The following is a 14774-nucleotide window of genomic DNA, read 5'->3' as shown; positions in this document are numbered from 1 at the left end:
TTTGCTTCCACGTCGTCGTGACTCTCTGCACGAAAGCAGCCGCCATTGCAGAGAGAACCGTGGGAAACCGCAGAACTCGCCTCATGGACGTAGCAGACCATCTGTTTGAGAACGCCACCGGCTTGCATCTCCCACCATTTGCCAAAACATATTGGTGTGGGGAGCGAGACTGGCGCAGTTCAAATCTTAAATTTGATGACAGAATTAAAAAGAGCTTCAGGACAGGGAACTCATCCATTCGGTTGCGAAAAATCGTCGCCGAGATTCTACGGAGAGACTACTCAGCACACCAGCGACGATACACTGATGGATCACTCTCCGTACGAGGTGTTGGAATAGTTATAATGTATGAAAATCTATCAGCCAGCCTCAGCCTCCCTGGATAGTGCTTAATCTTCTCCTCTAAAGCAGCTGCTTTTTTATATGTCGCTACTGCACCTACTTTTGATGCCTGGGTCTATGCCGATTGTTCCGATGCTTCCTGTACTGATGATTTTTACGGCTGGCTTGTAAGGCATGCACCAACCCCTTGTCTCGCCGGAGGATCATCGTACACAGCACTGTTTAGAGTCCCATGCTGTCAATAGGACGATGATCAGCCTCTCCTAACATGGAGAACAGACGCTGTTTTGAGCCGCCGCTAACTTGGAGAACAGACGCTCTGATAAGCTACACCCTCAGAAGAGCATTCACCCTGTCAGCATACGACCAAGGTCCCACCAGGGTTGGTTATCCGATCTTCCCTACGGTTACTCGTACCCCAGGCGGCACCATGCGGAGGTTGGGATAGGAGTTACTGGACAAGAGGCTAAGGACCACAAATGGGGTCTATTTTATACCTGCAGGTACGCGAATTACCAATGGTACGCATTATCCAGTCATTTGCACCAACTACTAGCCCGATAGTCATCATTACCGACTCACCAAGCTGCTTCACAGCGCTCCAATCCAAAGCCCTTCGTCATACGTGGATTCAGGAGATAATGAAAAGGCTCCGTATGACGCCACCATAATGTGGGTCCCTGGACATTGCGGTGTTCCTGGTAACGCAACTGCAAACTTCCTATTATGATCCGGCCCTCCTTGCAGCTCCTTGCCGATATTCGACGGTGGGTGAAATCAATCATACGCCAGACATGGCAGGCAGAGTGGGCGAACTCACGAGGGGCCTACCAGCGAAAAATCAAACGTAGCACTGATGCTTGGACAGACCTGAGGTCAATGAAAGACCAAAGACTCGGTTGAGAACTGGCTACACAAGAGTTTCCCACAATTACGTTAGAAACCCTTCCATTGGACCTATGAGGTCCTATGAGATATGTGACACGGGTAACACGGTTGAGTATTTTATCTGGAACTGTTCAGCCTTTGATGACCCCAGACAGATGTATGGGATTTCTGGTAGTATTGGAGAAGCCCTGCAGGACGACCTCTCTTCAATGGAGGCGCTTATCTCGTTCATAAAGGACGCTGGTTTAGTTTATAAGATTTGATATGCATGTTTTGTAGAAGTTTTTAACTTGTCGGATCGCTGTCCGCTCTGAAAGTTAGTCACATACGAAACGGGTATATATTGTGTTTCTAGCTCATTGTTTGTTTGAATTCGTGCCATATTAAAAACTCTGTGTACTTACGTTAAACTCAACATTTCTGTAGTTTTTTTTCAGGCTAGTTCTGTTTTTAAAACCTGACCAGGGAAGAACCTGCCTACGACAGAGAAACCCTTCCATAAAAAGTAATTCAATTCAATTTGATTTCTTGATCTATGCAGCGTTGAATTATGGTTCTGAACATGTCCGGATCCGCATTGACTGACACTTTTTGGGAAACATTCGGAATACCGTTTGGGTACCGGTGCCTTATTTGACGCGACTTCTGCCAACTCTCCTTACGCCACACTCGCCACTTCTCCGGTATCTTGACCCTCATGGTTTGGGCTCTCAGCACCGTTCAGGTGTTAATAGAAGTGTTGCTTCCAACTTTCAATAACCTAACAAACGCCCGTCAAGATATCCCATGCTTATCCATGTATAACTCAACTTGATGCAGCTTCCTCTTACCCTTGCATAGGATTACTTTAGACGGTTTTTTTTCTTCTTAACGATATGGGTCTGCTCTATTTCAGTTCATAACATTCTAAGTTCAGAAGTTTCGCTTGCTGCAACAAGACCACACGTGCAGTCTGCAGCCTGCTAATAGCAGGTTAAGGTCATAACGAGGTGACCGTTGGTACCAAACATAGTTCATGACGTTGATTACAGTGGATCATCAGATATTGGTTAGAGTTGATGTTATACCTACGATGATTCTGTCTGATTTGTTGATGGGCAGGTGTGTACTGGTGAAGGCTGTGCTAGAAGTTTTTGAAGGCGGTGTAATCAATCAATCGTACGACCTTTTAGTCGACGATTTTACAAAATCTTCGAATGGTGCTCTGCCAAATTTCTTCCCGAATATCTATATAAATAAAAATGGAGTGGTGTTTGTATGTCACGAAATGGCTTCCAAACGGGTCAACCGATTTGAATGATTATTTTTCCGTTTTGTTCGTCAAGTGTTCCGACGTGTTTGTGTGTATAAAAATCCCAGGATATTTACTGGGAAAGTCGGAAAAACGATCGTGAACGAAACTGTCATTTTGTATGGGACGATCCAAAGCATTTTTCAACAGCCTACTTGATGGCAAGACGAAGTTTGCCGGGCCCACTAGTTTTAAATAATAATCTTTACCATAACTTACAACGCTAAATCCAAACCTAACCCACAATTTTAGGTCTCGATTATTTGTTTTCTGCTCTTCAACAGTTGAAAAAATTGTACGATTAGCGTTAACATATCTATAATGCCAAAGTCTTTCAGCCACATAGCTAGCTTTTTCTGCTTTCACTAAGCTGTAATCCAACAAAGTAAAAATTAGCAACCTAAGGACCTAAGGTTGTAGAATAAGTGCCAGCATCAATAACTTTCCTGCTCCTATACAATCTGATTTGTTTAGCTGCGCATTTGGGCTCTGTACAAAAGTCTATCTCTCTCCTGCATTCTACCTTGAAATTTGTGCTTCAATTGTCAATGGTGCAACCTTGGGAACATGGGCAGTATAGGTAAGCTGTATAATTTTTTTTCGACAGAATGGCTGAAAAAAATGTCATCCAAAGATTCAGATCTGTCCAATAACTCACAGATTCACCATGTTTGTTGGTTGAAGGATGGCATAAAATACTGCTGAATGTCTTGGCGTAGCACGTTATAAGCTTCGAGAATGTTTAAATTTGCATTAAATAATGGTTGGGTATATCACGACCTCTTAGAAGGACGTGAGCCAATAATAAGCCAAGTTAATGGCTCGCAAAAATAATTCTTATGTTTCACCTATGTTATCGAATGCAACTAAGAAATTTGACAAACATTTCACAAGAATTACCAAGATAATTATTTTGAATTGTGTAAAGATTGCATTTTATTAACTCTGAGGGATTGTAACAATTCATGTTTTTAAATTTTGATGGTTTGGTTGGAAACTTCTCTGAAGACGAACCAGTTATCTGTATTTTCCTGTAAGAGATCTCAAGCTGTCATCGACAAACCAAATAATAGTTCATGAAACTTTAAGTAGATTGATATACCAACCCATTAAATCTTCGCTGAATAATAGTTGCAGAATTTTAGGTTATAGGAATTTTACCCTGGTAGAGAAAAAGCCGTTGTAAATATTAGTAATTCTTCACAGCTGATTATTATTACCTTTATTAGGGAGATTTTCAGACCACGGCTGGTTCATCTCCAGTCACAGCTGATTATTTAATCATGTCTTATCCTCCTGAAACCATTCATTTCACTTACAATGCTTATTACTAGTAGTTATTTCAATACTGCATGCTTGCTTTCAATCAACTGACTTGTTGAGCCAACCAAAGGCATCGAATGCTGCCTTCATCAACACAAAATACAACAACAGACCTCTACAATCACCAACATCAACAACAACAACTACTACAACATCAACAACCAGTGCAACCAACGAATTGGAATCCCGATCAGAATAGGTGTTAGGACAGAGCATGCCCCCCAGTTGGGTTCAGTCCATCTAACATGATTTTCCTATCCCACCCCCCTCTCGGATAATGCCAACGCCAACAACGCAGTCCCGATGACGCCAATCATCGCCTTCGAGCGCCTGTTCTTCGCCGTCTTCGGCCAGACCTCACCGGACGACATCAACTCCCAGCGGTCTACGCGTCCCGAATGGACGGAAAATCTCTTCAAAATAGTTTTTGGCATTTATATGTTAGTCTCCGTAGTTGTACTAATTAATCTTCTTATCGCGATGATGTCGGATACCTATCAACGCATTCAGGTTAGTCGTGCTCTGGGTTGCTAAATGCTGTTCTTTTTTTCTTTTCTTTCCCTCCCATCTTCGTGTATATGTCGTGTGTGTCGAACATGTCAAAACAAAATGACCAATTGGAACCGAACGTGCAAAATCAATACCAATCGGACAAATCCAAAAAAAACCTCATCGGCCGCCGGATCCGACCAATAACCATATGCGAAACGTCGACCGGCCCCGCCCCTCACAAATTGCCACCACTGCGCTGAAACGCCCCTCCTGCTGTTCACACCTACCATACGCCGCTGCCTCCGCCCGATGCCCACAACTAACAACTAACTAACTACAGTGCGCATGAATCCGATTCTGTCCTTTGAACTGCTCTTTTTCGCTGTATTTGGTCAAACCACCACCGATCAAACACAAATTGATAAAATGACCACGAATACCCCGAGAACGCAGCCCTATTGGACCGAGTACTTGTTCAAAATTGTGTTCGGCATTTACATGTTGGTATCGGTAGTTGTCCTTATCAATCTGCTCATTGCTATGATGTCTGATACGTACCAGAGAATTCAGGTATCATATGACTAAAGAAGAAACATAGAATCCCTTCCCCATATAATTCCGAATATCGCACGAATTGGTAAAGCCCCCCAAATGCACAGTGTACTATGTTGGGGGGAAAGGGACGCAATTCAGCCGGGATCGAACGGCTCATGAAAAAGGCTGTCGTCAACAAAAAATACGAAGAATCGAGTGGCGCCCATCCTTTTTCTGAAATGCATAGGTAAGTGTCCCATTTTTCCTAATTTCTACTATATATGTGAAAAACTCATATATTTTAAGTACCTAATATTGTCGAGAAAAATGATCAAAAATATTACTGGTTCTTACAGAAAAGATCGAATAATCATGTGGTGTTCACGATGATAAGCTTATTGTCTATTTCTGGTCAAATAGTATCTAATTTTGTTTACTATCCTTTAAACATCAGAAATAAGGAGAAGATCGTCCAGTGCCAGGCAGCACCCAACACTGGACATCGATAAAATATGTACAAAACATGGTCCAATAAAGCATTTTTGAAGAATTGAAACTTTTTGAAATAAGGTTAAAGTTGACGTATTGACGTGACCTTGAATTTGAACTTCAACAGTAATTATTTTGAACATGTTTTTTGTACCATACAAGCATGACAAAAAAATAATATGTTGAACATAGGGACGATTCAAATATGACGTCCATCGTTTTTCGGAATTTCTTGACCTTGCACTATTGACCCCCCTCTCCCATGATGGACATCATTTTTAGATGACCCCATATAAGAGTGTTTTGCACCATAATTGGACCAACTGTGGTCGAAACATGATCCTGGTCTTGTTCAGAGAAACAAAATGCAAACATTTTGTGAGTAATAAACCTAGCAGTAAGATAGAAAAGAAAATCTCATAACTTTCAGATGGCCACATGGTCACATGGAATCACATGGATTCATGAAGATTTAGCCCTCGCATGCCGAATTTTTGGTGAAAGTTTTTTGAAACTTAGTGGTCTTATGTATTTATTTATTGGTTTTAACAAAAAAATAATTAAATTTTCAATTATCGGACAGGTTTGGGCCGGAGGTTCTCCGATTTTTATGAAATTTTCAGCAGAGGTAAAGCTCGTAGATACATGACTAAAAGTGAAATTCAAAAAAATTATAGTGGCCTATTTTCTCGGGAAACTCTAGATGAATTTTCACGATATCCTTATATACCTCAAACTTTAAAAATTCATATCTCCTGCACTATGCATTGTAGAACAAAAGTTTTTAGTGAAATCGAAAGGAAATTTCCTCAGCAATCTATTAAAAATATAAAAACAAAATCATTTCCCGGAAATTTTTTTACAATGGTAGGAAATGGTAGGAAAAATAGCGAAAAAACTATCGTCTGTACCATGGAAAATTTTATTTTTTTTTTGTTTCATCAATCTATACTCTAACTTTCGTTCAAAGACGCCAAAGTGGTATCTTTTACCGTCTGGGCGACACAATTGAAAAACCGATGACCACCCGCGCGCTTCCCATAGGAAAATGTGTTCTATTGTGGGCCTCATAACCGTGCGCTAACGGCAGCAGTAATTTACACGCATTGTAAGTGTAACGCAGTAAACAATCTTTCCCTTTCCAGTAAGAAGAAGCTTTTCGTCAATCGGAACACTCTCCATTGGTCTGTTGGGTGTTTTGTATGTCCTTTATTTGTAACCTTTAGTATTGAGACTGTATGACATGTATCCACGAGCTCTACCTCTGGTGAATATTTCATACAAATCGGAGAACCTTCGGCCCAAATTGTCCGATAATAATAATAATAAGTGATTAGTGGTATATTGGTGCTGGAGACAAAAACGTGTTCCGCAGTGTTTTCTTTCTAGGTAAAACATAGGGGAAGACGGGGTTAGACCGTCCGCCTGAGCAATTTAATTCATATGTCAAGATCAAGAATCAATAAATCCTTTATGACATAGCATGTCGTTTTTTGTAGCCTTAGGCATGATCAAAAAATATCACAGGTGTTGTACTTCTAAAAAATATTTATTTCTTGAAGCTTTAGAAAGTGATGTCTTATCACGATTATTTTTAGCGACGGGGTAAAACCGCCCACCCACGGGGTAAGAGCGACCACCACGATTTTCATACATAATTTTGCGAAAAAAATATATAAGTTCCCTATGATTCTAAAAAGTATAATGTTTTATGAATCCCACATTGATAAACGTGGATATTTAATCATTTTTAGGATTAATTATTTCATAAAACTTAAATATATAGGGTAGATGTACCAATAGTGGAGGTACTAAGCACGATTGAATTTCATTTAACCACTTAAATTCAAGAAGTGCAATTAATGTACATGTTGATGTTGTAACGGGAAGTAACGACCATTGACTTAATGAGAAAAATAATTTCATCGCAGTAATCCACGGCATGTCAGTGAAAAATAATACCTCCACCATTGGTACACTGTTCCTTTAGTTGCGGTATATTTTTAATTTGTGTTCCTATAGTTGCGGTATCCGTGGTTTTCTTATGGGATCCTCCACTATAGGAACATTTTACCGCAACTATTGGTACAAGCAAAAACAATTTTAGCTTTTTTAGTGATATTTTATCAGTTTTTAAGCAATTTGAACGCTCTTTTCAAGTATTCCGTGTATCAACAAGCCAATACGTCGATTGCCAGTGTCGGTTCTGTGGCTAAGGTAATAAAATCAGTGAAAACGACACTACCGCAACTATAGGAACACCATCAACTAAGGGAACACTTACCCTACTTATTATTACCTTCAAACACCCATATTCTAGAAAAAATATGCGGATTTGGCTTGTATTTTTCACAAAATTGATTACATTTCACTTAAACTGTAATGTACAACGTAGTTAAAACTCGTAAAAATGATTTATACAGTTATTGTGTATATTAGGGGTGGGGGTCTTACCCCGTCAACAGTGGTCGGTTTTATCCCACTTGCGCATTTTTCACAACTATGGCCTTATTTCAAAGCTTAATATTTACAATTCATATTTCACTTCACCGAAGCATATTTCACATTTCTGTTAAAGCATGGACGGGTAATTTGTTATGTGTTTCCAAAAAAATCCCTTCCGAAATCCTTAAGTTAGCATCTGGTAAATTTAGATCAAATTCAATATCGCCGAGCAGAAACTTTGTTTTTGACATTTGTTATGAAAAATTTGATGTAAATATCACACACGGAATGTCAAAAATCTTGTGTTTATGGATAGTGCTTGGTGATCTTTTAAGAAAATTGCCATTTTCATGCCAAACTGAAGGTGGTCCGTCTTACCCCGGCGGGCGCTCTTACCCCATCTTCCCCTAATTCTTGCAATGAAAAATAATGTGATCTAAATCTTGATAAGACTCGCCACAGTCACATAAATTAGAATCTATAATATTAATGCGATATAAATGACTATTACAAATATAATGATTGGAAATAATTCTGGAAAAAAGGCAAATAAAATTTCTACCAACAGATAAATACATGAACCAGGGATTTTTATGCACAATTGGACAAATAGAATGACACCAACTACCTTTATCACTAGAATCCCAATCAATTTGCCAGAAGTCCATTGTGATTCTTTTCAATTTTGCAAAATATTCTGAATAGAAAATATCACGATGGAAAATAATACCACGAGTTGCACCCATCTTAGCTAAATAATCAGCTTGTTCATTACCATATTTTTGACAATGAGCTGGAGCCCAGAAAAATTTAATAAAGAATCCTCGATTATGTAAATTATACAACAAACTTCTCAACAACAATAATAAATGGTGTGTTTTATAATTGAAATTAGTAGATTTAGTAGCATTTATGCAACTCATGTTATCAGTACATATGATATAAACATTTTGAGAGTACTGCTCTATAAGGTTACATGTAAAATATAAAGCGATCAATTCCGCAACAAAAATGGATCAAGGGGATTGCAATCTGAAAAAATGAGTGGCATCTACATGATACACACCAAAACCAGCACAATTATTAATTAGCGATCCATCCGTATAAAATATTTGCTTTCTATCAAATTCATTAAATTTACGTTCCAATAATAATTTTGAAAAAATGATGATGTGTATAATTTGGAATTTGTTTCAATTCCATTTGTAAAGATAAATCAATCAATGGATGGAAAGAGTGGATATTTATGTAACAATCATAAAAAATATTTGAAACAAATGGAACAATATTTTGTGTAAAAATATAATTAAATGAGTTCAATAATTTACAAGTGCGATTTATTTCATGTATATCTTTCAAAATTCCATTTATTGGATGATTATTACTGAAGCATTGAATAAGAAATTTAGAATTTGATTCATCGTAACGGAATTTAAGTGGAACCACGCCAGCTAAAACTTCAACAGATTTTGTATTAGTGGAATTCATTAATTTCAAACAAATTCTTAAGCAGCGAATTTGGATTTTTTCAAGTGTTGAAAAATAAGTTTGAGTAGCACAACCAAAAGTAAAACATCCATATTCCAAAACAGAACGTATTGTAGTTTTGCAAAGAGTAATCATATCAGAAGGATGAGCTCCCCACCAAGTACCTGTAATAGTACCAAGAAAATTAATTCTTTTTGAACAAACTTTTTGAATGTATGTAATATGCGAGTTCCAGTTCAATTTGGAGTCATACCAAATGCCAAGATATTTATAATCATATACCTGTTCAATTTAAAACCCATTTAGATATAAATTTACACTTAAGGTGAAAATATAATAAATTTAGTTTTCGGAACCGAAAAAGTAAAACCGTTATTAAAAGCCCATTATCCAATATTATCTAAACAAATTTGCATGAAATGACGAACAATTTCTCCATTTTTCTACTAACAGGGAGGACTAGGTATAGAGGAGATAGTTGCTTCAATAAGACAAGGGGCAAGACAGTACCTTATTTGGTCGGTACTCGTCAATCATATTTTTTGAGGTGGTGAATACTCGATCACTTGCACCAGTATATGTCATGTTTTTTATATTAGCTTCTGAATTCGCCAGCTACGTTAATTCATATGGATGATGGCGAATCAGGAAAACCATGGCGTAATAATTAGCAAAATTTTGAGGAAATTTAGGTCTCCAAGAATATTTTCGTATCTGAAAGCAATTTGACGAATACTTAACGATTTTTGCTCATTTGTGTTGTAATAAGGTATATAATTCGGAGTGACGAATACTGGTACTATGGCGCATACCGGCACATCTTCCCTATTTTTATGTTACGAGGTTGTTCATTAATATCGTAAGACTATTCTAACGGTTTTTCAACCCTCATCCCCCCATAGTAGGATTTTTTGTATGCAAATCAAAAAACCTCTTTCGAAATTAATGGACGGCCATTTAGGGTAAAGTGGGTAAAATGTAATGTCTAATAGTGAGATCATCTTTTATAAGTGTAAATCAATGAATCAATTGTCAACCAACAAGCAGCAACAAAGACATTGTTCTCTCCTATTCTTGTTGCAACAATTTTGTTCAGCAACAACAGTTGGACCACAACAGTCACCACTTGGACAGACTCTGACAATAATCGCTCATCGCATGCGCAACAATTTGCTAGGCTTTGCATTGCAACTTTCGAGAACCTTCTCCGTCTTGGTAAACATTGCAACATTATCGAACAGCATCCATAGAACAAATTTGATTTTGTGTTTAAAAACTGATTAATCATGAACTTAAAAAGTTGCAACAATGTTGTCCCTTGTGATAGTCATGACAATTTTTCTTTTGATTGTATCCCAATCCGCAAAAGTAGGGACAAACGGTTGTGAGCACTCTCGCTTTGTTGTTTATTCTTCGACCGTTTTGATGACAATTTGATTCGATGTAAATCTAATGATTATTTGATCTTTTTCGTACAAGCCAGCAATGTTGTTTGAACTTTTTCATTTTTTTCACAATATTATCCAAAATATATGAGTTTTTCATAAAAGTAGAAGAAAGCGGGCAGAATGGGCAATATGACTAATGTTTTACAGGAACAAGATAGCTACCACTCGATTGTTTGTAATTCCTTTCTTCAAATAGCATATTATTCATAAGTCGTTCGATCGCGGCTGAATTGCGTCCATTTTTTCTCCTAATATAGTATACACTGAGCAATGCACCACCTCCCATATGTTTCTTTAGATCCATTGGTGAACTCAAGTTTGTAGTTTATTCTGGTAAGGGCGCACACCCATCTTTCGGGCTTCTACCCATCTCTGTCTTCGATTTTCACAGTCACGTTTTTCCCTACTCTAACTTACTGTTTTGACCGTTCTTTCTCAATCCGAAGAGGGATCAATGACGGGTTTGAATGATTCCGAGTGAGGGTCCTGCTGAAATCGATGCCGGATCATCGTTTCCATCAGTGACCCAGAGTCTGTTCCGATCCGTCAGTGGCCTGGTGGGTGTGCGTTATATGACCAAATAAATTGCCCTTTCATTGTTCTGTTTCATGTTCAGTTCAGAGTTTGTTCCCTGTTCTTGTTATTGTTTTATAACTTTTACATTTCCATTGAATTTCCTTCTAAATGCTTAGTCGCCTTAATGCTTAAGCGGTTTTTTGCTTGTTTTGTTCTCGATTTTTCTTCTTCTGCGTTGCGTTGTTGTGTTACCGTGCGCGATTTAAAACGGGTTAACGCGCCAGGCCCAATCCGACATCGAGTGGAAGTACGGTCTGTCGAAGCTGATCCGGAATATGCATCGAACTTCGACGGCCCCGTCGCCGATGAACCTGATTACCACGTGGTTCGTGTGGATTGTGGAAAAACTGAGGGTAAGTTGGATGCTGAATGCATGAGGTAAGGTTGTGGGGTAATTTTGTACTAATCAAAAAAAATATATTTAACTCAAAACTTTCGGGCATTGAGCTTGAGAAACATCAACATAATATACTATGGATTAAAAAAATTTGGAACTCTCAGTGATAAAATGTAAAGTATATCATATCAATCAATCGAGATAGGTACGGCACATTCTTCACCACACGGTGTCCAAATTTATATTATTGTCGAATTTCCGTATACCTGGAATATTTTTTTCGAAAACGTTCAGTATTTGTGCTTTGATTTCATAATTTAAAGATTTCAGTATTTTTGTCGAAAGTAATTCATTTTCAAAAACTTCTTGGATTTATTAGTCCACACTCCTATTTTAACTGGCATCATGACAGAAGTCTAAAGCCCAACTACATCCAAACAACTTTTAAAACAGAATATAACGTAAATTGAGGTTTTGTTACGTTAATGGAATTTAAGCCCGCACAGTTAATTGTGTATAAAATATTTTGAATAAATATTGATTAGAATACAAACTAGATTTGTTTAACAAGCATAATATAATATATAGTGATCTGAATAATATAGATACTGAAATAGGCTCATGAAAATTTATTACTACAAGGTGATCAAGAACTTCATTGAGTACAGGCCTTCAGATCTACAAGCGTAACCAGTGATCTTTCGGAGGAATAAGGTAGATACCTATACGGGCTTACATAATTACATGCTAATAGAATTTGAGCTCAACGACTACCCAAGTAACACAGCTAGTTATATAAGAGTTAAAAATTCCAGTTTTTAACACATTCTGTTGTATTTTTCTAGTGATATTTACTTTATATCTAACACTTGTATAGCTAAAACAGCGCAAAAAATGGCGGCTTATATAACATCTCATAGGTCTGACAACCACTTATAATGACGTACTATTGACGATTTATAAACATACTCTCAACATAATAAAGATGGGAATATAAGCTATAATGAACAGTTGTTATAATTAGGTTATTTTTCAGCATTAAAGACTCACAATTCAAGTGTATATGACGACATACTTCATGTGCTGTAATTGAGCTATTTTAAAGTACAAACCACATATATATGGCACAAGATGACTAGATTATAATACAGGCAAATGCTCTGGTTATTGTGACGTTATTTGAAAGCTATATAACTTGCAAAACACAATCATATTACATATTATCTGCTTGAAATGTCCAATCTGCAAAACGAAGTAACTTACAGAAAAAAAAAACACATATTTGCCTCCAAAAATACATGGCTACCATAGCCTGGCAAATGTTTCCAAACTAAAAAATCTAAGATTGTTTTTCATCACGGAGATGAATAAAATTAAAAAGGATGGTGTTGAACGATATTTGAGAAGTTTATTATGCGGATCAAAATTAATGGTGAAACTTTCAATTTCACTTTTCAATAATTCATGGGCCATTATAATAATTTCTAAATGTATAACGAAGCCACCCAAAATTGTGCAGTTTTGTATAATTTTCTTCAATTCTCACGAAAAAATAAGATGGCAGATTTTTAATATGTCTTACAGCGCCGTCCAAAAATATTGGAACGGTTCAATTGTTTTATTAAATTTTTCATACTCAATTGTTTTATATCGCTGTGAATGACGCAACTTATCAAATTGATTCTGATTTCTAATCAATTTATTTAATTTAATATTATCGATATGCAAATTAAATAGATTCGAAGTAAGGTGATTCAAGTTTTCAACCGTTACTGTAAGCCTGATTATTTATTTAGCAAAATGTGAAATGTTTGTGTATGTTGATTCAGATATGAGTTGAAATTACGTTGTAATAACGTCTCCAGAGCATCTTAACTAGAGGATTTAGATTGACTTAAAATAACGTTCATAATACGTCATAAGAACATATTATCTAAAAAACCATTTGATTGTTTTCTCAATAATGTTTATAACATCCAAATAACTTAAATATAGCTTCTTGCTTAGTGGATAGATTTTAATCTGTCAAACGTCAAACATTACTCTACAAATGTCAACAATGTGAAAATTGCAGTAATGTTGACAGACCTCACGCAGTAGCTATTTGTTATTTTCGACGATATTCATCAATTTGAGAGCCTATTCGACTACAATAATTTTGGCCCGCACAGAAGAAACCTGCTTTATTTGAACACTAGTGGAATATACATCATTTGGATCATGTGTTTTCTGCTACCAGAACAAATTTGAAATTATGGTGCCGATATACATAAAACACTCTGGACAACCACGGTGTTAAAACCGTGCGTTTATTTTCCAATCTGAATATATCAAAATTCGTTATGTGCATGTGTAAAACACCGAATTCTAGTTGAAGAAGCAAACGCAGTTGGCAGAAGTTTTGTTCACCTAAAAAAATATTTATTTTGGCAATTCGCAGTACACTCTGAAACCACTGAAACCACCCTTTCAGAAGTTTATAGTATCAAACCGATTGTTTTTTTTTTGTGATAATGAAAAGCAACCGAACTTAGAAAACCACCCGCTAACGATTTCATTACGTTCAATTTTTCTCCACAAGGTTTGATTATGGCATTTTTGTCCCAACTTCAATGGTCGATGTTAGAATGACACACAACATGTATCGACGATGATGGGTATATTGATGTTTGAATCTTGTAAAAAATTCGTTTAAAATGCATAATTACAACATACATTTTATTATGTACGTTTGTAGAGCATCCAATCAACCAAGTCAGGTTGTCGTTTTTGCATTTAATGTTTTGGGATGACTTGTTTTCCGATAGCTATTTTATAACATTTATATAACACAAGATGTTATGGTATTCACCATTATAACTCTTATATGACACTATCTGCTATCTGCTATCTGGAAAAATGTTTTCGGTGTTACTTGGGTATTTAAGGTTATCCAAGAACTACTTTGAATATAGGTCATCAGATCTACAATCCTAACGAGTGGCCTTTCAGAATCTTGCAAACTAGGATAATATCTATAGAGACCCATACAGTTAGGCTGTACCATGTTTCAAGTTCATCGATTATTCAAGGTAATCAAATCCTCCTTTGAGTACATGTCATCAGATCTAGAAGTGAACTA

At 37.0% G+C, this 14774-nt stretch overlaps 1 protein-coding gene across 9 annotated transcripts in view; it reads left to right on the top strand.

The window, feature by feature from the left end:
* The window catches only part of LOC5575210 (serine/threonine-protein phosphatase 6 regulatory ankyrin repeat subunit B), a 275762-nt gene that overhangs the window by 233966 nt on the left and 27022 nt on the right, over positions 1 to 14774 (top strand). For 8 of the 9 annotated variants that reach the window (XM_021846200.1, XM_021846199.1, XM_021846198.1 and 5 more), the window contains 2 exons: positions 4677 to 4906; positions 11541 to 11669. In XM_021846200.1, coding sequence (XP_021701892.1) covers positions 4677 to 4906; positions 11541 to 11669 — 359 coding nt within the window. Of the gene's footprint in view, positions 1 to 4142; positions 4355 to 4676; positions 4907 to 11540; positions 11670 to 14774 lie in introns of all 9 variants that reach the window. The other variant, XM_021846207.1, reaches the window with a different exon arrangement.

Source organism: Aedes aegypti, chromosome 2 (genome assembly GCF_002204515.2).
Source record: "Aedes aegypti strain LVP_AGWG chromosome 2, AaegL5.0 Primary Assembly, whole genome shotgun sequence".
Lineage (NCBI taxonomy): Eukaryota > Metazoa > Arthropoda > Insecta > Diptera > Culicidae > Aedes > Aedes aegypti.
The sequence above is the reverse complement of the archived record's forward strand: the minus strand, read 5'-3'. Positions and strand labels throughout refer to the sequence as shown.